Source organism: Ptychodera flava, unplaced genomic scaffold (genome assembly GCF_041260155.1).
Source record: "Ptychodera flava strain L36383 unplaced genomic scaffold, AS_Pfla_20210202 Scaffold_39__1_contigs__length_1403739_pilon, whole genome shotgun sequence".
Taxonomy (NCBI): domain Eukaryota; kingdom Metazoa; phylum Hemichordata; class Enteropneusta; family Ptychoderidae; genus Ptychodera; species Ptychodera flava.
Window position 1 is genome coordinate 542,676 of NW_027248361.1, and position 22,212 is coordinate 564,887.

The window sequence follows — 22,212 nt, forward strand, 5'->3', positions numbered from 1 at the left end:
CTATATTTAGTAACAAATATACGATCACGACCACCATAGTGTCTATTCTTTGAAATCGACAAAAGAAAGCAACATAACGAAACAAGATTCTTGGAGAAATCTACAGATGCAAATCTAGTTACACAAAAGGTCTTGATGAAAGGGAACGATCTGGCATTTAACCCCATGAGGAATTTTGAGATACGGAATATTCCAATGAGCTCCTATCCCCTTCCAAAGAATGTTTGGTGCAGCAATATTACACTGTGTCAGTCATAGGGTTAAGCCCCCGTAATCTGAAAACACTGAATGTAATCTTTCATGTGATACTTAAAACAGGTATTTATAACATTGTTTTCAGTACTAAATCAAGTCTCACATTAAAATTTCAAGCACTGTTGAAAAATGTGCACTAATTTCATCGTAACTGGGGCATGTGGACTAAAGATGCTACTGTAAAACCTAAACATCTGTTGAAAATCCTTGTCTAGTCAAAGCACTGACTGCTGATAGTGGTTCAACATTTGACACACTTCAAAGGTCACAGAGCTTGAAGGCGATGACCATAAAATTTAACGTATTGCACTTGAAAAGTAGGTCAAATAGTCTGTCCCCTCACGTGAAGAAATTTATTTGATACACTTTGTAGCAAACCATTTTGATACACTTTGTAGCAAACCATTTTGATACACTTTGTAGCAAACCATTTTGATACACTTTGTAGCAAACCATTTTGATACACTTTGTAGCCAACCAAGCCATAGCTCCTGGAGGTCATTTTTTGCGTGTAATAGATGGCAGTAAAAGATATTTCAACCAATTAAATTGATTAATTTTGTAAATTTCTATGACTGAAGAGACGAACACTTGATTATTTATGCCATCATGACTTTATATTCATGACTCGTCACAAAATAAGATTTCTCTATGTACGAGACTTCAATGTATGACACATTCATAAGTATTTCAAAGCATTTCTTTAGTATTTATGGAAGATATTGCACCTGAATGTATAGCCATTTCGCTTGGCCTTTGTCTCCGTTTATCACTCTGAATTCCTCTCTCTCTCTATTCTCTGTTTGTCATAAATTGTCAATGTCTGTATCAGTCTGTGTGTCCAGTGTGGTCTAAATATGTCTCTTCTCTGACTCTGTCTGTTTCTATCTGTCTCTCTCTGTTTGTCTCTGCACAGCTCTGTATCAATCACTCTCTCCTCACTTTTTCTTGTCATAAACTGTATAGATCTGTAAGTTTTGTCTCTCTCTCTCTCTCTCTCTCTCTCTCTCTCTCTCGCTCTCTCGCTCTCTCTCTCTACCTCTGATATCTGTTTATTGTTAAGGTTCTCTACTATGTACTGTACACAGGATCAGTGGGTATGTTTTACCAGCATACTTCACTGTGACAAGCATATCAGCAGATACATGTAGATTTTGTACATTGGTTAATTTCTGCATTGTCACGCATAATACTACAACATAAACCATTTAATGTTAATGGTGTACAATCTGAAATTTGCAGATTCACTCTTTCATTTCAGATAAAAATCCAATGACTGGACACACCATCAGAGCAAACCAACCTCCACTTCCAAAGCCATAGAGGGCAGTATACTCATTACCGGACACAGAACTGTTCAGGCTTTGTGAGATTCAAAGGTCAAAGCTAGCTCTCTACCTTCATGTCAATTTTACAGTAAAGTTAAACTTTACATTTTTAAGATTTTTTCATATTATTATCATCTAACAATAGATATCGCATGTCATATTGTTTTCGTTACTCTAAGTAGTTAAATTTTTTTGCACACACACAAAAAATTGCAAACAGATAAATTGACAACACTACATGTACTTGGGGGAAATTGCACCATCAAAGTGATTTGATGAAAGTTTGGAAAAACAAACTGCCTCAAAAACCACATCATGAAACAGAAAGGACATGAAGATGACCTGACAGAAAATTTCAGTACGCAATTTGAGCTTTTTTCTACGTTCTGTTATTTTCTTAGACAGACATTGATCAGCATATAATATTTTCCATATTACATGCTGTTGTGTGTTTATTTTATTCAGACACAAAAAATATTCCAAAGTTAACTCGTTTTTGCAAAGATTTCTTATCGTTTTTTTGATGAGTAAGAGATAATTTTTTACAGTTCAAAAACACTTTTCTAGAATTTTGTGACAGGTAGGATACAATATTGACAGGGCAATTTTAACCTAGCATGTATTAATAATCTTTACGGCCCTGATACGGGTTTTGCGGACCGAGGTTGTACGGCGGAAGGGCCCGAGCGTGCGAGGGCCCGTACGCCGTACGACCGAGGTCCGCAAAACCCGTATCTGGGCCGTAAAGGTTTATCATATACCTTATTGAATGGTTGTGATATGTTTCAGTATTTATCAATAAAATTTTGTTAAAGTTATAGGCGTAAATTTAAAAAAAAACATGAGCCACGCAACTTTGCGGATTAATATGTACGATGTTGTCATTTGTTCTGTTGTGGAACGCGTCACGAGCTTGTTCTATGCGAACGCCAATGTCACTACAGAATGAGCACAGATGAGTAGTTGATCCTGCTCGTTAAAATACACTTTCTCAGCAAAACATTGAAAGGAGACTATCAAGCACTTGTTTTAAACCAATTTTGATCGGAATAAGATTCGAACTGTCTACAATTTGCTTCAAAACTACGAGCGAAGCGCATAGAAACGGGTTCGAATCTCGCGCTGACGTGCTTTCGAATGGAATGTATGTGGATAGCAACGCGCGTAGCAACGACAACGAAAAAGTTTGAAAAAGCACGCACACTACCTTATTTGGGCAAAGTGTGCCTGGGCGTGATACGGCAACTTATTACACACCTGTAAGAGCGCCTTTTCCCATAGGTTTACATGGGTACGTGAATCTAGGTATATGATAACAACAGTTGTCAACATGTGCATGCAAGTCAACCATAGGACCTGCAGGCACTGGTGAAGACAAAAAACTTGACAAACTAAACTGCAACTCTCGTCCTTTAGACTTCTGCCTGTGTACTCTAACCCTGGACGCAAACACTAATGACTCCTTAGGTTACTATCAATTAATGGGGACTTCAACCCTAAGACTCCCTAGGTTACTTGTCATTCATGTGAAATGCTGTACGTGTCCACCAATCTGCAGCCTTGCCAACACATCACTATGCTATCATGTTGCATCTCTGAAATCAACACTCTTTGAGACCAGGCTAAAATCATGGCATACAAACAGCCAGTTTCCTGTTACAAATTATTATATCCTTGTGAGGAAACTTATAAAGTCATTTTTTTTTCTGACTTACCTCTGGGCTGCTGCATGGATAGTTGTACAGATGAATCTGTTTCCTCTCATTCACCGTGGCAACCAGTCTGTGATTATATGACCTGTCCACTGCATATACTGTACTGTTGTCAGAACTGCTACCCATGATGCCTTGCAACAAAGAAAACCAAAAATTTTAGGATTTACATATGACCACATAGTTATCAGTACCAGCAGTATTGCTTTCCACTCAAGGACAATAATCCTAACAGATATGAAATCTAGATTACACTTCAGACACTGATACTGTTGTGGGGGAATGTCAATGTCAAACACAAATAATGCACAGACCACAGATGGAGAACTTATACGGCTGTAAAGGGGCAGGTTTCTTATCAGCTTCACTGTGCACAATTTTCAAAGGAAAACAGAGAACTAAAATCACATAAACAGCCAATGTAAACAATACACTGACACCAGATTCAGGAATTGAGAACTGCCCCATTTGAGAAGATGTCTTCATTCTCGCATTCTCACATAAGATTTTATTGGCATCGGCCATATACATCATGTTTTGTTCCTCATCTTCCATAGAAAGTTTTATCAAATTAATCATTTTGTTTTGAGATGAGGCTGATAAATGATCAGTGCCTTTAAGTACTTAGCAATGATATACTCTCAATGGGCTATTTCAAGAGCACTCACAGTGTCTAATTCATTCAAATAATGAGGTTCATTCTAGCAAGCTTACAGCTTTTTTCCATTTCAACATTCCATTGACAACTGTCTCTGATAAAAAATAACATTAATTTACATTCTGTATCTAATTTACTATTTTTTGCTCAATCTTCGAAAGTCTCTTCTTTTAAATTTATGGTGTTCAAACAGGTTTATCATTTGATAAATCAGTTTTTTAGCTTATTATATTTACCCAGGATACATTGCTGATCATGTGACCTGACTCCCTAGCATGAAGAAAGAGGACCGAAAGTTCTGATGGAATTCAATACTTACCAGAGACAGGGTATCCCATCATGCAGTTGTGAGACACCCACTCAATGTTTCTTAACTCCGATGGATTTTCAAGTTTGTCACAACTGGCGCCATCCCCTGATGAGCAGGAAACAACAAAAAATTTAAGAAATTTAACAACTTTGATAGAACCACTATTAATGATACAAATAAAATTGAATGTCAATTCAACTTTTTTATAAAGGAGATGAGAGTTTGAGTTGCAGTTATAAAACTCTTCTATTTTCAATCACAACAGTTAAAACTGACATTACACTGTTCTATGGAAGGCTACAAAGAATGGAATGATGATTCTCTGGAGGGGTAACGAACTTTTCTGGTGCTAATAAAAGACCCCTTAGCTCAGGTGAGTTCATGGGATTAAGAATCAATTAGAACTATAGTTCTCATCTCGAAGGTACAATGTTATGTAATAGAAATTACTATTCCAGTCGTTCATTTATAATGTATATATGAGTTTCAAATTTTGCTTGATGGAAAGTATTATTTTGTTTTGATTCCAAAGAATTTATTTGGATCACATGTACCGGTATACCATGTGCTGTTCTGATTCACTAACTTGTTATCGCCTTGCCGGGTGTCAGAATTTACTGCTGCATGTTCAGTTATTCTTGTGTTGGTATATGGATCTTTTTCTCTTCATGCCTCCAAATAAAAACACACCCCCCAAAAAACAAACAAGATAAACGAAAATGTGCTTCTGCATTTTTCTGTATGAGAAGAAGAACAGGAAACAAACCTATTTGTCAAATAAAAGGATAAATAATTGAGATATTTCAACATTTTTTACAAAAAACTTTTCTGGCAAAATATCATTCCACAGACTGAAAATGACTGACTAAGTAAATGTGACACATTAACAGCTTACAATAAAGTGTTCCAATCCTAAAGAACTGCTCTGCAGGATGTAATTTCCAAACGGTTTATCAACGGACCAATCAAGACCAGTGACCAGACTGTTGTGACCTTTGCATTTGCCGATAGATTCACATTTCTTGCCGCCTTCCAATAACTGAAGAATGTAAATATTTTTGTCATAGCAGCCAACAGCCAGGCACTCTCCATCTGCAAGACAGTATAAAAGTAGGATTTTATGTTGTGATCACATGTCAGTGGCAAAATATTTCAAATGAAAGGATAAAAATATGATTTTATTTATATGCTAATTGCATATTAACAGTTACGGTAGAATGCGCCTCAGAGACAGATATTCGGACTCTCAAACTTCTACAATTCTTTTCTGATCTACCACTTGTGGAGACTCATTTTAAAGCTGTTGGTGTAAGGACAATTTTCAGACTTACCTTTTTGAAAATGTAATTTTTCCAAAAAAGAGTTAACACAGAGATCAGTGGCAGCCATTTTGAATTTCAAATATCGGTAAATATCAGTGAATTTGTTAGTACCAAAATTTGCACAGTGACCCCTGATTTTTATTCTTGATTTTGAAAGAGAATTTTTGTTGAAATACTCCTTGTGAGGAAAGTTGGGGCAAAAGTTTAAGTCTTTTACTTTACATACCACATTAAAAAGGGTTAAACATTTCAGATATTTGAATACACATTTAGTTTCGGTAAATGGAATCATAAAAACTGAACTCACCTGGTGAGAATTTAATACAATTAATTCTATCCTTTGCAACCTTGGCTTTACAAAGTTCTGATATCTCAGTGCTTCCATTGATGTACACAACACTGACACTGAAAGAAAAGAAAAAAATAAAACTATTGACTTTGTAGTGACAACAGCTGCTGTCACTGTCTCTCTTACTCTCTTCCTTCCTCTCTCACGGTGAGAATGTCAAAACATATAAATAACTAACATTTTAAATAAAGATTTTGATACTGTGGTCCCTCCCTGCCTCCCCCCCCCTCTCTTTCTGCAATTGAGCAGAAACCAACATGCCAGAAGTTGAACTTGTACACAAAGTATCTAAATGATTTCAGTTGGTGGTTGGCCTTGGAAGCAGGGACATCAATGAACAAGACAAATTTGGACAGGAAAACATCCAGCAAAAATTTGTGAATAGTCGGTCACTTTCGCCTGGTGTCCAATCTTAATTATTCAAAAAATATCATCACTTTGTTTGGTCTCCCATTGCGAATAAATTTCGGTCCCTAGTATTTGTTGAAAACATGTTCTGTTCAGGCCAAATGTTCTCAATCTTACCAAACAAATACAACATGAATTGATTGCATGCTGTTTGCACTGGAAAAATTATTGGTATAATGTGATTTACTAGTTTCTCAGAATTACCAATAATCTGTTTAGTGATAAGAAAACCCAACATTCATCGTTTCATTTCAGTGGTCTACATGTACAATATGCATTCAAAGACATTGCCCATTGATTAAGATTATACAAAATTTATTGTACCTGTTTCCCAAACTGCATGCATGGAAGAGAAAAGTACAGAAAATATTAGATGCATCAGAGTTATTTCTTTCTCAATACATCCCGAGATATTGCATGAGAAACACAAGACTGAAGTCATGGTGTATCATTTCCCCCCACTGGTAGTAAGTATTATTTCTAACATTGACCTATTACAGTGTTGGCGCTAGGAATGTTTTCATTGTAGCCACAGTCTGTTAGTGTGGCTAAAATGATCAATTTTTTTTTAGCCACAAGCAATTTTTTTAGCCACACCCAACAAATCAATTTCATATACAAATTGCACAAACCCTATTTTCAATAACGTTTGTACTTTATTATCCACATGTTTGGCCAGGGCTGTTGTACATACACTTTAATTCCTCGACAGATAAACCGCTGAGCACATTTTCTGCCAATTTTATAGCTGCAGATAATAATGACCAGGAGCAGAGTAAAACTCCAGGTCCTTTGTGAAAGTTGTATGTCCTTCAATTAAAAAAATATGTATTAAACAAAAATTGGTCTTAACGTTTCATGAATGCTGGTAAATAAATTGATCCCTCTCTTTATAGACAGGGACAAATAAATTTCTGTTAATTTGTAAATTTTTTTATGACACAAACAACAAAAAGAGTTCTTGGAACAAAAGTTGCACAACATGTCATGAAAAAATCATCAAAGTCTTATCAATGGCCATATTTAATTGTTCCTCTTTTTAATATTTTACATGATTTAAAAACTGCTGTACATGACCATTTGGTGATCTGGATAAAATTACAGTGATTGCCTGACTATGCAAAGCATGGTCCATAAAGTATCAAAGAAAGCTATTGGTATAAAAAAATTGCTTAGGTTTTTAAAATTAATTAAATTCGCAAACTCAGTGAAAAATCAAAAGAGCAGTTCGTCGATACGACAAATCTATGCTCAACCGACTCATCTGTAGTCGTACATTTTATACTTCCATGCACAGACTAAAACCTTGCTGTAATTTGTTCGACCATGATCTAGACCGTGGTTCGTCTGTCTTTGTTCCCTTCTCGATGGTTTTCTTATTTCCTTTTTTTTTATAAATTAGAAGCTATTTTAAACCTAGTTTCTTTCCCAGCTGAGAACAATCAATGAACTATTTGTAGTTGGCAATCGTAGCTGCCCCCAGCCGCATCGCATGCATCGTACATTTGCATTGTTTGGGTGTCTCGAAACTACCCAAACTGTATGTACACGACCGGAGTATACAAACTGGGGATCTTGAAACTTTTTTGCACATGCTCATTTTAGCTCTGGGCAAAGTCCAACGCCATCACTTCAGTCTGTCAGTTGCATGCTCAGGAACTCTGCAGTCTATCATCGGTCGACATACGACAGAGCAACGAATTATTTTCTTCAAAGGCTAGATATTTAAATGACTGAATATTTCGATAATCTGACCGATCTAAGGGTTATTTTAATACGTTAAAAGTGACAGAACCGGCGTGATTAACAATGGTGCACGCTGTATGGAATACGTTGTGCTGCTATGCTGGCCGGCGTGAACTCAAATTACATCCTGACGCGACGTACGTGGTCAAATGTTTCGTACGATGCTTGCAGCGTTTATGCTGGAAAATTTGGATTGCGGAAAATAACTTAGACTTATTTGTAAAAAACGACTAGTTGTTAGAATAGTAGGCTACATAAATAATCCAATACATATTTTGGATCAATCGCAATGAACACCCTCATGTCGAAATTCTTGGTCCTTCGGTTGAAAACAATCGGTCAGGGATTGCAGGACTGTCGTGACTTTCGAAGCCGTCCAGGGTCAATGATCCCGACACGGCACCCGGTCACGAGCTTCGCCACGCGTGGCGAAGGCGTACCAATTTTTTTCGCCACATCGGACATTTATTCGCAATTTGCGACTGTGGCGAACGTTAGCGCGAACCCTGTATTATCAGCTTTCTAGGCCAACTTAGTGTGACTCCTGATGATAGGTCAGATAATGACCCTTGACCTATATTCCTGTCAGCATTACCTTTCCTTTTACTCCGAGTGCCAAAAGTTTTTCATTGGGATGGATACCAAGACAGTGTATGTTTATGGCTTGATGCTATGACCCTCAGGTCAGATAATGACCTTTGACTTATGAACCCTGTCAGGCATTACGGTGCATCTCTCACTCCCAGAGCCAACAGTTTTTCATTGGGATGGATATCCAGACAGTGTATGTTTATTCCTTTGATGCTATGACCCTGAGGTCAGACAATGACCTTTGACCTATAACCCCTATTATACATTACCTCGCATCTCTCACTCCCAGTGCCAACAGTTTTCCATTAGGATGGATATCCAGACAGTGTATGTTTAATGCCTTGATGACATGACCCTTAGGTTAGACAATGACCTTTGACCTATGACCTCTGTTATACATTACCTCGCATCTCTCACTCCCAGTGCCAACAGTTTTCCATTAGGATGGATATCCAGACAGTGTATGTTTAATCCTTTGATGCTGTGTTTCCAGACTGTCTTGTGTTGGTGCGCATCAAACATGGCGATGATGCCATCGTAACCACCGGTGACGAATAAACCTTGCTGCGTGTTGCTAGGATACGTGGTCAGTGCCCTGGCTTCATCATAGTGGCTCTGTAAGATGAAATAATTTTTTCACAAAAAAAAGTGTTTGAATAATTAAAATGGTAATTTGCTGATTTTATCAAAAAACTGATATTCTGACAAAATAAAGTGAATTCAAAACAGTGTGAAAAGGTAAAGGGTCGACATATTCTGGATAAAGTTTTGGATCAGCTTCTTGCAGCTGATATATGATTATTCATTTCAAAATTTACTTGAAAGTTTATATTAAAATTCATAATATAATACCTGTGTCTTTGACATCACAAAGAAATATTGTTTATTTTCAATCACAAAGAAAGATTATAAAGATCAAAAGAGGAAGAATTTGTTCTTAGCAACAGAAGAGGACTGAGACCTTTAGATACTAAGGGCAAAAAATGTTCAATATCATTAACTGAGGGGGTCTGTTGTAGGATTATTGTAAACTGTGGATGGAGGGTGGGGATAGTCCTGAAATGCACCCCTAGGTTAATAACAATTGCAGTCACTTCATGCAGTCAACTATCCCCATTGTTTTGCTGTTGCGAAAGTTTCCAAATTAACCCTACCTGTGTCATAGGTGTCTTGTGCAGACTGCTGATTCCCATGAGTGGCGCCCCCGTAGTTGCCATGTTACAGGTCAGTATTGAATTCAATGTGGTGCCAATTAGTATCATATCTTTGCTGTGGCACAGCATACGTATGCCTCCCTCTGACTTGGGTAACTGAGAACAAAAGATAAAACAAGCAATACTGGTAATAGGTTGTTTCTGTAAATACACATTTCTATAACACTATGGAAATTTGGAATGGAAGCTCTATTAAAGGCCAGGGACTGGATACCCTGCATCAAGTTTGTTCTAGTCTGTAAAAGGATTACAGAGTGTCCTAGCCTTTTGGTTTCCATTGAAATTGTAATCTAATAAGTAGATGCCGGCACAGGCCTTTTAGGTAGTATGCGCCTCAGGGAAAGATATTTGGACTCTCAAACTTTTACAATTCTTTTCTGATATACCACTAGTGGAGACTCATTTTAAAGCTCTTGGAGAAAGAAAAAGTTAACTGTCTTAACACAAGTCAAAAATTATATTTTTCCCTATAGAGTTCCATCAAAATGTATGGAGTCTTGGAAATGATACAGGGGGTTGGTTTATGGACTTTAATAATAAGGTTATCCTGGGTTAAATAATTAGCAAAGGCTTATCACGTAAATGCAGAAAATGTTGCATGTAATATGAAATTTTCTATTTTCGCATGTATAAGACTTACCTGCATACTGCCAGACTGATCAAAGTTTCTACCCCATGTCCATGAAAGCAGTAATCCATCTCTACCAGCTGATACCAAATGATTCCGTATCATTATCAGTGAAAATACTGGACCCTGTGCAAAACAAAATTACAACAGTACACACTATGTTAAATTCTGAACTGATAGTTTACTAGTCAATAACTTCGAAGTTGTTAGAATCATGTTATATTTTTTCGTCTCTGTGCCAATGTCACTGAAAAAAGTAAACTACTGTGTAGCAAAACAATTTCCTTATCCAATGATTCATCACAAAAACTTTTTTGTACAAAGTAAATAGTACTGTGATGCAACCAATAGTGGTGATTGCAATTGATGGGTTTTTACTAAACACCTCAATGTATGTGATATTTTAGCCAAAATTTATATTATATTCAGAAATAAACAGTCTACATCAATGTTGAAAGACCATGTTGTTACTTATTTATGTTGTAATTTACGATTCAAAACACTTTTTTTTATATTTGCAAAGAAACATCAGTCAAGGGATAATTCCGATATACTGTACCACTCAAGTCTTATTTGACACAGACAGAGATTTTCAGCTATGTCTGTCAGTGCATTCCAATGTCTATGTGTGTGTAGACCTGCCCTTACATCCTTGCATGCAATTTTTCTGTCTATAGGTCTGTCTGTCTGTCTGTGTCTGTCTACATGTTGATCTGTATGTTGATCTGTACATGCCTGGCTGTGTCAGCTTGTCTGTGTCTCTGTCTGTCTGTATGTCCATGACTCTGCCTTTTCAATATCTGCTGTCAATCAAATTATCTCTGAAAACTCACTTCATGTGCGTGTTTGATGGCCTGTGACACAGTATTGCCGCCGTCATGCCATACATAGATTGTACCATTGGAATCACCAGTGATCAAATCACCATTGGCTTTGAACATCATGCATATCACATACTTAGCTTTCATCCATTTCTCCTGAAAAAAAAAATAATAATAATAATAGTAAAGAATAATTAGATTATAAACAACCCTCCATAAATATAATTATAGTTTTTGTAAGCGTCAACATCATTAAAGAAATTAGTTTGACAATTTTCGATCATTTTAGGAAGATGGTTCAATTTTGAAGCTCATTCACTGCGAAAATTTGATCCAGCCTTATCTGCAAGGGGTGAAAGGTCAGACTGTGCTCAATGATCCAATAGGAAGGGTTGTTACATTGTGAACTGACCTCAAAGTTAGCTCTCATCATTTCTTCGATGGTACCTTCACTGGGATTGGCTGTCCACCAAATCTGATGTTCCTTGCCGACTGTCACCAGATTGTTGGCGTTTTTTGGATGAAAACCAACTTGGCAGATGACTTCTGTGTTGACCTGTGATAAGTACAGAATACAACAAAGTTAAGGTAGTATATGTCTGAAAATTGAGAAAGCTTTTGCTCAAACTTTCCTCAAGGAAACTTAAAACCATTCCCTATCAGTATTAAAACTTGCAGCAAAATTTGTTACAAGACAAACAAATTTCCTGAAATTTACTGACGTTTAGAATTCAAAATGGCCGCCACCTGCTTGCCCACTAACAGAACATGCTTTCTGGAAACTTTGCGTCAATCTGAGGAGTTGTGGAAATTTCTTTGCATCAGTAGGGTATCTTACATGGGAACCAAAAAGTTTTGAACAGGTTGTGCATGTTCCAGCCATTGGTCAGAGATTTTCTTCTTTGAAATGAAAACAGGGACATTGTGTTGCGATATCACATGATATATAGAAATGATCAAAATTAAAAAATATAGAGAATTTAATTTAATGTACATATATCAAACTGGTAGATACAGCTTGGCTACATTTTAAACTTGTTCTCAGTCCTGTGTTCAGATACAAGATCAGTTCATATCACAAAGTACCGGTACAGTGTGTAGGCTAAAAAAACGACTCACTGATGTCTTAGCAATCTCTTTGCCTTTGTTGATGTCCCAGATCACCATGGTTTTTACATCACCGTTGTCAATGGAAACCAGGCGATCCTGAAAAAAGAACTGTCAAGTCCATTAGGATGAAATAATTGCCTTCAAGACCTCAAAGAAATTGCACATCTGTAAACTGGGTGATTTTCTTAATATTACATTTAGGTGGCTATTTTAAAACGTGGGTGTTTATTTGGAGAGAGGGTCGATATGTAGTAAGTGGGTGTTTATTTGGAGAGAGGGTTATGTAGAAAGTGGGTGTTTATTTGGAGAGAGGGCTGTTATGTAGAAAGTGGGTGTTTAGTTGGAGAGAGGGCTGTTATGTAGAAAGTGGGTGTTTATTTAGAGAGAGGGCTGTGTAGAAAGTGGGTATTTATGTGGAGATTGGGGGACTTTTATCCATAAATTGGGTGACTTACTCAAGATAAAGACACTATTTAGAAAACAGTTCTTTGAGAGATCAGGTTACTCTTTATCAAAAGACTAAGTGATTTTAAATTTCTTTAGATTGGGTGGGTGGTTATGCAGATAGTAGGTGTTTATTTGGAGACCAGGTGGCTATTTAGACACTGTGGATGTTTATTTGGAGGTAAAGTAACTATTCTAAGACTGGATATTTCATTTCAATCCAAAAAGTAACAGATAAATTTACAGACTATAATTTACAATTCATCAGCACTAATATCCATTTATTACTGGAAATTAAATTCTTATAATGCCAAAATGTCTGACTGATGTTTGACTGATGTACCATGCCTGTGTTGCAAATAAATTCAGGAAATTTAGTAGGAGTTAATAATGCCTTCAGAATCCATCCCCATGCAGTTAAATTTTTTTAAGAAAAAATTCTTTCTTGTTGGAAAGATCTTCTGACAAGACAAAACACACACTGTTGTCTTCTATTAGTGTAACAAAGTCTGTTTTTTATTATTATTGCTGGTCGTTAATTATTTTAAATTTGAGACACTCTCAGTACAGATAAGACTGTAAAAATTTGATATATATGTAATTGTATGATCACATGAAAATTTTAAGTGTGAATAATGCAATGCCATAATTAAAGCGTTGCTGAGGTGAAAGTTTAAAGGTGAAAGGTGAAAGAGGTGTCATTACCTGAGCTTGTGCAAATGCCAGACACATTACAGATTTACTGATAAGACCAATGCCCAGTACTTGTATGGTCTGTAAGGTGTCAGCTTGCCATATGCGGATGTGTGCCTGTTAGAGCAACGCCAAAGCAACACTTAGTATGTGCTGTACATAGGTGAGATCTGGAGACCACGGTACAAACAAAACTACATAAACATAGATAGAAATGTTTTTATCCTGTGCACACCAATTATCCACATGTATTAGTTAGTTTTACTTTAACATGACCTCTTTGTCAGCCATTCTCATTAGGGCAGAATGCGCTTACTATTTTTGAAACACCTGACATTACTCCTCGGTTGTCTTTACTTGAGATCCATATATTTTTCTTCTACCGATTTGACTTTGTTGTATGTACCAGTACTTGTTTGTTGTCTATCTGTGCTGTGCTGTTTGTGTTTATCACACTGAGTTTGTCACTACGGAAATTGTGACCATCATGTAGATTATGGTTTGGTACAAATGTTCTGACTCTATCTAACACTGCATTGGTCAAAACACCACATTTATTATCAGCCTTTCTACCGCGTCTGTACTGAAATTCTGTGAAATGGTTTAAATTTAGTGTTTCTGGACTCCTTTTTGGGTCATAGACTGGGAAGCACCAGAAAAAGACACAAACGTTGCAAGCTCTAAATCAGCCAACGTTTTACAGAAGACATGATATCTTGTTACATCACTATTTGATACAAACGATATTTTTGTCACAGAGTCCTATAAATCAAGCCAGAAGATGATAATTCCTTGATTTCGAGTTATTCTGTTTCAGCAAATTTCACTGAGTCTGTTAATTCGCTAATACAAGATGCTGCTAGACTAGTTTAAACTGTTCCCTAGATTTACCAAATACCATGGTTAGGATGTCGTTTCTAGCTAAATCATTAACCTGCTGATTGCAAATGAAATCCAAAAGCATCTAGTTAATTCATAGCCTTTTACAATAATCTGGATGCTTTTTTAAATGGCATACACAGCTCATTCAAGTTATTTATCTTCAAATCAACTGATACTGCATAGCAATATACATCTGCTTGAGTCTGGCATCATAACAAAGTCTCCGGTCAAATTCATTGCAAGTCCTCAGCTAGAATTAGAGAATTACCAGATGTAATGGCTTTTGCAATGCATATACTGTGTACTACTTTAATATTTTATCTTGTATTTTGCAAAAAAAAACAGCGGTCTATACTCACTTGTTCTTTGCCCTTGGCTATTTGTCCTGTTGCCACAGTTACTCGATTAGGATGCAAAGCAATGCTACAAAGGAAAATAAGAAATAGGAATGATTTGGCAAATTGCCAAGTTTTGAAGATTTATGCGTTCGCTGGTCTATTGTCACAACTGCAACTTCAATTACCCACTGATTATCCTAAAAAGACCACCAATACGGTGAATTTATCATAACTCTGTCAGCCTTGGCTGTCACAAAGTAACAATCACTCCACTGTTGGGGGTTTAGGCTTCTGGTGATCATTTGTGTCTGTTCAGGGAAGATTTCTGTTCAAAAAAATGAGAGTGAAACATGTCAATCTTGCTTCTTGGTAGACGCTTAACCCTTTCACCCCCAGTTCCCTGTGTACAGGTCCAACTTTACCATAGAAAACAATGGATTTGGGACAAACCATGGTGGTGAAAGGGTTAAGTGTAAATCTGAAGACGAGTGAAGATGATACAAATGAACCAACATTTTATCAGCATTTATGAGTTAACCCTCTTAGGCTTGACTTTCTTGTAACCCACCAGAGCTACCCTTATCTATAGGGGTTTAGGCTTGAAAGGCTTAATGCACTAAGACATCTCCACATTTGCAGTGAAAAAAGACATCACACACAGCAGTTTTCATTTAACCTCTTCACTGACGTAAGTGTCCAAAATTCTATCAAGATCTAATATGCTCTCAGAGTGTCTTTGGTTCAGTGGTTTTGCCACATTGTGCCGGTCAAGGGGTTAAAACTAAGTGTGGCGTCGAGGACAGGAGAAGTATGAAATATTGACAGTGAAGGGATTTCAGTCTAAACCGGCATTGCACCGCATTTGGAGGATTCTGAGCCTTTCCGAGAAATAGCTTTCAGCGGCGATGAACACCCACACATCCTGAGAGACACGCATCAGAGCCGACAATACAGACATCTCCCTAATTAGAACACCAATTGCATGTCACATAGGGACGCACTCATTCAACAAAATACACAAACACAGTAAATTGAACAGCATTATCTTGGGTCTTGAGGACATCGGCGAAAAATAGGAATTTTGACAGTTCCCAAACTATGGCGTTCTTAATTGACCTTTTAATGTAAGCAAATTCAAAGAGCGACGCAACAAAAGAAGTCAAAATACGTTCTGTGAAATTGCATGCGATGATTTCCTTTCACATATTGTGCACTCTCACCTTCGTATTTCTGTCGTGTGTTCTTTGTAGTATCTCTGCAATTTTTGTTCGGTGTTGTAAATGATGACAAAAGTCGCCGTAAAGTAAATGGCCTCTCCACTCGCCAACATGTAGATGTTGCAGCGACAGTCGTTGCCACGGTAACCGTATCTTTTGAAAAAAAAAAGGCAGGAAATGGAGAGAAAATTGTTATCACTTGAATCTCCGCCGTCGCTTTTAGGGGATTCCGTAATCTTGAAAACATGACGACTCGAGTGGGTGTCAGGGAACGACAACACTGTAATTATGAACAACAAAAGCTGTGTACGCTTGCTGCTCACAAAATGTCAGGAAACGATTTAACAAAATTTTTCCTCGCCGCTAGAGCTCACTGTGCCCACTCACATACATGATGACAAAATGATGCCTCATATCTGATTTGATCAAAATTGTTATCTGTCACTAAGTTTGGCTGAATTTTCTCCGCTTTGCTCACAATATAAGTTGTGTTTGCAAAGAAATTGCTCACACTGTGTATTAGGCGTTTGCAAATAATTTTGGATCATAATTGAAGCTATTTTACAACAACACCTTCTCCAAACACACATCTTTCAGTTCATAATTTTTCTTCTAAATTTAATCACCGACACATTTCTTGATTCCACTTACAAATATCTTTCTGCCAGAATTTTTGTTTTTACATAAAAGCTCTGTGACCTTTTTTTCACATGATAAAAGCAAGCGTGTCCTACTTCTGTCATTTGTTAGCATTGAGTATACATAGCATGGCAAGTATTTGTGTATACATAATGTATACATTGAAAGATAATAGATTTCTCAATATTAGCTTTTAAATTAATTATATCTTTTCATTGACAGTATGAAAAACAGGCCTGCAGTGAAAAATACTCTGTTCGTAAAGTCAACAACTCATAAACAATGATTACACTGAACAGCCAATGAAGATTTCACCAGTTAAGTCATTGTTGATGATTTGTAAACTATAGTGTTGCATCAGAACAGTGTTACTTCAAACATTCAATTGTACTATACTTAGGGTTGTGCCTGCCTTGAAAATGAAAGATTTATGGGAAAAACTTATGCCAAACCAACCTTTATGGAAAAAATTAGATTTTCCATTTTCATGAAAATGAGCTGGTGAAAAGTTTCTTACTGTTTGAGCTTCAAAATGAACCCCCGCACAAGTGGTAGACCATAAAGTGCATTGTAAATTGAAAATCCGAGCATCTTTCCTGATGCGTGTACAACCCTAAACATAACCTTCATGGAAAATTACCCGTACATCCTTATCAGTTCACACAGAACAAATATCTAAAGCTACCATTCACCAAAGACTCTTTCGGTGGAGAGTTATAATAGCATGCGTGAGAACAAACAGAGATTGGAAGGTACAATCATTTCACACCCAGTGAATTTTACAAACATTTAATTTGAAATGAAAGTGCAACCACAAGGTGACATTGAAAAAGTCACGCAATAATAGTCAAAGTGTAGATTATTTCACCATAGCCTCAACTTCCTTGTATGGGCCTTCTCACAGAAATTTCACAGCCAAGGTTCAGAGGTTGAGGGCGCTCTATCTTGGAAAAGTTTGGCTGTTAAAGCAGAGTGAAATACAAGCAAACTTTTCACTTTCAAGTGGACCTGTTGATCCACTGAATCCTTGGTGAAATTACAGCAAAGTCCTCATCAACCAAGTAAAGAAATTCGAATTAAAAAATCCATAGTATCTCAGAGATGTATAATGATATACTCCTATATACTGTCATACTGTAGCTTCATTAAACTTTCCTTTTGATAAAATTATTTCCTCTATATTTGCTCTGTTTGTTCAATTTTTTTTCTGTTTGTGAAATGCAGTTTCTCTTTCTGTTTCAAACATTTCGTTGAAAAGCCTTGTGTTCAAATTGTCAACACAACCTGTATGTAACGCTCAATGTCATTGGTTGAGAACAGAAATTCAATCAAAAGTGTATTCTATTCATCAATAAAGACATCCGTTACAAGTAGAGTAAATGACTGGGTGTACACCATAAGCTGATAACACGTACTTGTTCTCTAGAACAAAAATCAAGTCACTATTATGAAAATTTACGATTGTTGACTCTTCAAATAATGTTTCTGACACTGATAAACCATGACACAGCCAATTTCCTGCCAATTTCCTGACCAACTTTATTCCTGTTGTGAAAATCACCTTCAAATTAACTTTATCAGAATGTATTCTTGCAGAAAACATTGGCAATGACGCTAATTACCATTGAGTTGAGATCAATGTCCCTGTATGTTCATGTTAATGATCAATATCCCTGCTGATATCACACACACTTTTCCGCTTAGTTACTCACCACAGCTGTTGAAAATTCAAAGGTCACGGATTCAATTTCAACTCTGCAGGACTCTCATGGAACAACAAATTAATTTCATACCAGATATTGGGAGAGTTCAATGAACTTACTCAGCTACCACCCATGGGTCACTTCAACAATGGTACTAATGATAGTCATACTTCAAAATTTGAGCCGAAAGATTACATTGTCAGCAGTATTTTCTCCAAGAATTACACCTTTCGATCTACTCATATGATTGTTCAATATAAAAATAAGGTACTGAACTTTGCTTAAACGTTTCTGAAGATAATGCAAATGATGATTTCATTCTCATTATCAAAAATCACCGATCATAATTCATTCAAAGTCTGGGATCAGAAATACAGATATTAGTGAAATTGGCACGAGTATTTTGAAATTCAAAATGCCTACTTTATCGTTTGCTAGGTCTATGAAGAAGATTTGAAATTCTTACATAATGGTGTGAAAATTGCTAGCTCAAAATAACAAAATAATTTGTTTACCCTTACTCAACATAATATGGAAAATAGTACGGGGTTTTTACCCTTTCACAGCGAAAAACTTCTTAACAGTTAGTGATTAACTATACACAACTTTAATTTCAGCAGCTGAGTTTTTTTCAGTTTTAACACTGACCCTACAGAAAAAGACCAACAGCTGTTTGTATCTCACATAACAAATGGATTCAACACAGGTTCTGAAACAAAGCTAATTTGCATGTGATAATGACATAATAGGGTTAGATTTCACAGCCACAGGAAGGAAGTGCTTGACTTTAACAAATGAAGTGGTCAGACAGACGTCTGCTTCTTAATGATTCAATTAACAAGATGATTAGTGTATCTTGAGATCAAGGTTCAACAAAGGTCAGTTTAAATGTGCAGTGAATTGAAACTTGGAATTTCTCTGCATTATGCTTAGTCAAGAATGAATGGCTGATACAGATGTTGATAAAGCAAGAAAATGAATTTCACCATTTGTCTTCATATCCTGTCAAATTATTTCTATATACACTCTCGCACCAAAGGTTTCAATTCATTAACCACTGCCCCAATTCAATGGTGGTGCGCACACATATTTTGTCTCCACTTTGTGCTTCACAGCAGTTCGCTTCAATGTTGAGGGCGCTGTTAACCTCACCGGGAATATTGCTCAAACTTAAAATGTCAACCATGCTGATTATGTAGCCTTCTCACTTCATCCCTGAAAACATTCTTTTCTCATCATTTCCGAACAAGAATCCTACACAAGGGCAAATTCTTACATGGATATGAATCCTTGAAAAGATTTAAAACTTGTTATGCAGTACTTGGACATACCAGTATGCACGGATAAATATGACCCCGACAGCTTTGTTACATACAGTATAACTTTTGATGCATTTTCAAATCTATGTTCTGTTTGTGCGATACAATTATTTGCGCAGTCCCATAAGTTATGTGAAAATATGTGTTTCATTTAACATTCTACTATTTGCAACTTGCAAACTAATATGGTACCAACACTTCTATGAAAACCAAACAAACAAATTACATACATGAATCAATATGCTAATATCTTCTGTGCCAAAACAAAACAAAATAAACAAGTAAATAAATAATTAAATTCAATAAATACATAAATTAAAAAAATAATAATACTTACATCCAGTCAAGTTCAAGTTTTTCTTTGGGTGGATATGAGTTGATTGTCTTATGATAATACATATCTGGCATGAAATACTTCATTGACCGGCCCCTGATGGTAACTTCATGGACAGCGCCACCTGGTGGTGGAAGTACTGAAAAAAAACAAAGAAAGGCAAACCTTTTTCATTACATATTTTTCAACGACTTTCAAGTGCAAATACAGAGACAAACAAGGTGAAATTTATCACTTCTGTTTTATCTAACTGGAGCAAAACTTCATTTTTGGGGGTAAGTTCCGAAGAGGACATCTACTGGATCACTATCTTTGAAGGCTTCAATATGTGGATGAAGAGAGAAAGAGCAAAGTTGTAAAGCTACAGATACACAGTCTATAAAATTGATTATATCATGCAAACTAGAAAAGTATTGTCAAATGAGTTTATGAGAGAGTGTTACCTGTTTCCTCCACTGGAGGGATGACAATGAAATGGAAATGAAAGAAATGGCAGGTTACATGATGAAATGAAAGACCCTTTCTGATTGGGTGTAACCATGGCAATGTTTGGCTTTGTGTTAAAGCTGTGCTTTCATTGGCTGCAAGTTTGGTAATCTTGTAGTAAGATGCAATCTGATTGGCAGTCAACATGCAATGTCAGGAAACATGTTGTAAGCTGCAAAATAATTGGTTGCTTCACTTTTAAAAGAGGTCAGCATGGAGGTACAGAGTCAAATCTGCTACATAGTTGTAAGGGACTGAATACAATTTAACTCTATACCATACCATTTTGTCAACATAACAGTTTGGTGAGGACTCATATTCATCAATTATGCACCATAAATTTATTGACACTTTTGACAGAAATTTACAATGAAACTATGCCTGTTATGTGAGTGAAAGTGTGCAAAATGTGCGATGACTAGTTTCTGTGTTTCCACGTCCATCTGCAGAGAGTGTTGTATAATTCAATGTGGACAGTACAGGACTCACAGTGCAAAAACCACTCAAAGAAAAATATAATCTGACAGATTCGTGGCATTGCCATGCAAACCATGTTGCCATGGACACTACTTTTTCATGCACTGTTGTCATGGAGACACCATGATATCATGCACTGTGTTGTCATAGAGACTGCTAGTTGCATCCAAAACAAGGAAGCTATCTTTTTATATGTTTGCTTATTACCTGTTTCCACCACTAGAGATATGCATGTGACATTTTGATGGACAGATAAAGAGTTGAGATGAAGATTGAGAGATTGATGCAGTCAGTAGAGATGTAGTGAGAGAGAAACAGAGAGAGAAAGAGTGATAGACATAATAGCAGGAACACAGACAGATATAGAGACACAGCATTACCACTGACATGTTTAGTTACCGGGGTTCTGTTCGTAAAGTGACAACATTGAAGTCTGAATGTCTAATGAGGACAAATGACATCAACATCTTTTCATACACAGCACATGCTTTTAAATTGGAACAATAGAGGGCGTTGTTTTGTGAACAAACAAAATAAAGCGCTGATGTATTGGGTATTGCTGGGAACAAGCATCTCATTTGTGGCAAGTCAGCGTTTCATAATTTGGTATTCATAACGGCATTCATACATCTTCTGAATTCCTTAGTGACACTATAGGACACCCTTGCATTCCATCAGTACGTAAGACATTTTTCCAAATACTCAGTAAGTCAGATACTATGTGAATAATAAGTTATGACAGTGAGATGTGAACATGTGTGCAATGTGAGTGTTGAAGCACAGGGAAAGCTGAAATTCTGTGGAGATGTAAAAAGGGGTTGAAAAACAGCATTGGTGTGATTGTAAGTTGTTACCTGTCTCCAATGCTGTTTTGCAGGCATGAAAGAAATTTGAAAAAAAACCGTAGTAGAATGAAATGAGATATGAGGCAGCATAGCTTTTGATGTCTATAGGAATGTATATTGATTTAGAGTACCAGTACTAAATACTGACAACTGTATTTGGTAATTTTCAGACTACAATTTCACTACAAGGTGGAGACAATAAAAGGCCACATATACTTAGAGAAAGTAAATGTATATTTGAAATACATGCATTGCAAACAAAATTCACTGTATTTGGCCTCAAACCCCTTCTTCTCTATCTTAGGTTATGATTTGAACTGCCTCCCTAATTTAAGTAGGGTGTTTGAACACAATATCAACTGTGATTGAGTGTTATGATTCTG

The 22,212-nt window shown here is 36.6% G+C and overlaps 2 protein-coding genes across 2 annotated transcripts in view; both read right to left on the reverse strand.

Moving 5' to 3' along the window:
• Positions 1–4,362, reverse strand: part of LOC139127962 (echinoderm microtubule-associated protein-like 2) — an 89,750-nt gene extending 85,388 nt beyond the window's left edge. The window contains exons 1-2 of the mRNA XM_070693811.1: positions 4,273–4,362; positions 3,299–3,429 (exon numbers count right to left, since the gene is read on the reverse strand). Of these exons, the coding sequence (XP_070549912.1) occupies positions 3,299–3,429; positions 4,273–4,294 (153 nt within the window). The 5' untranslated portion in view covers positions 4,295–4,362. The remainder of the gene's footprint in view (positions 1–3,298; positions 3,430–4,272) is intronic.
• Positions 4,324–22,212, reverse strand: part of LOC139127891 (echinoderm microtubule-associated protein-like 1) — a 29,032-nt gene continuing 11,143 nt past the window's right edge. The window contains exons 8-20 of the mRNA XM_070693746.1: positions 20,025–20,160; positions 16,030–16,179; positions 14,831–14,894; positions 13,602–13,706; positions 12,462–12,548; positions 11,755–11,898; positions 11,355–11,498; positions 10,534–10,647; positions 9,834–9,989; positions 9,083–9,294; positions 5,893–5,990; positions 5,159–5,355; positions 4,324–4,368 (exon numbers count right to left, since the gene is read on the reverse strand). Of these exons, the coding sequence (XP_070549847.1) occupies positions 4,324–4,368; positions 5,159–5,355; positions 5,893–5,990; positions 9,083–9,294; positions 9,834–9,989; positions 10,534–10,647; positions 11,355–11,498; positions 11,755–11,898; positions 12,462–12,548; positions 13,602–13,706; positions 14,831–14,894; positions 16,030–16,179; positions 20,025–20,160 (1,652 nt within the window). The remainder of the gene's footprint in view (positions 4,369–5,158; positions 5,356–5,892; positions 5,991–9,082; positions 9,295–9,833; positions 9,990–10,533; positions 10,648–11,354; positions 11,499–11,754; positions 11,899–12,461; positions 12,549–13,601; positions 13,707–14,830; positions 14,895–16,029; positions 16,180–20,024; positions 20,161–22,212) is intronic.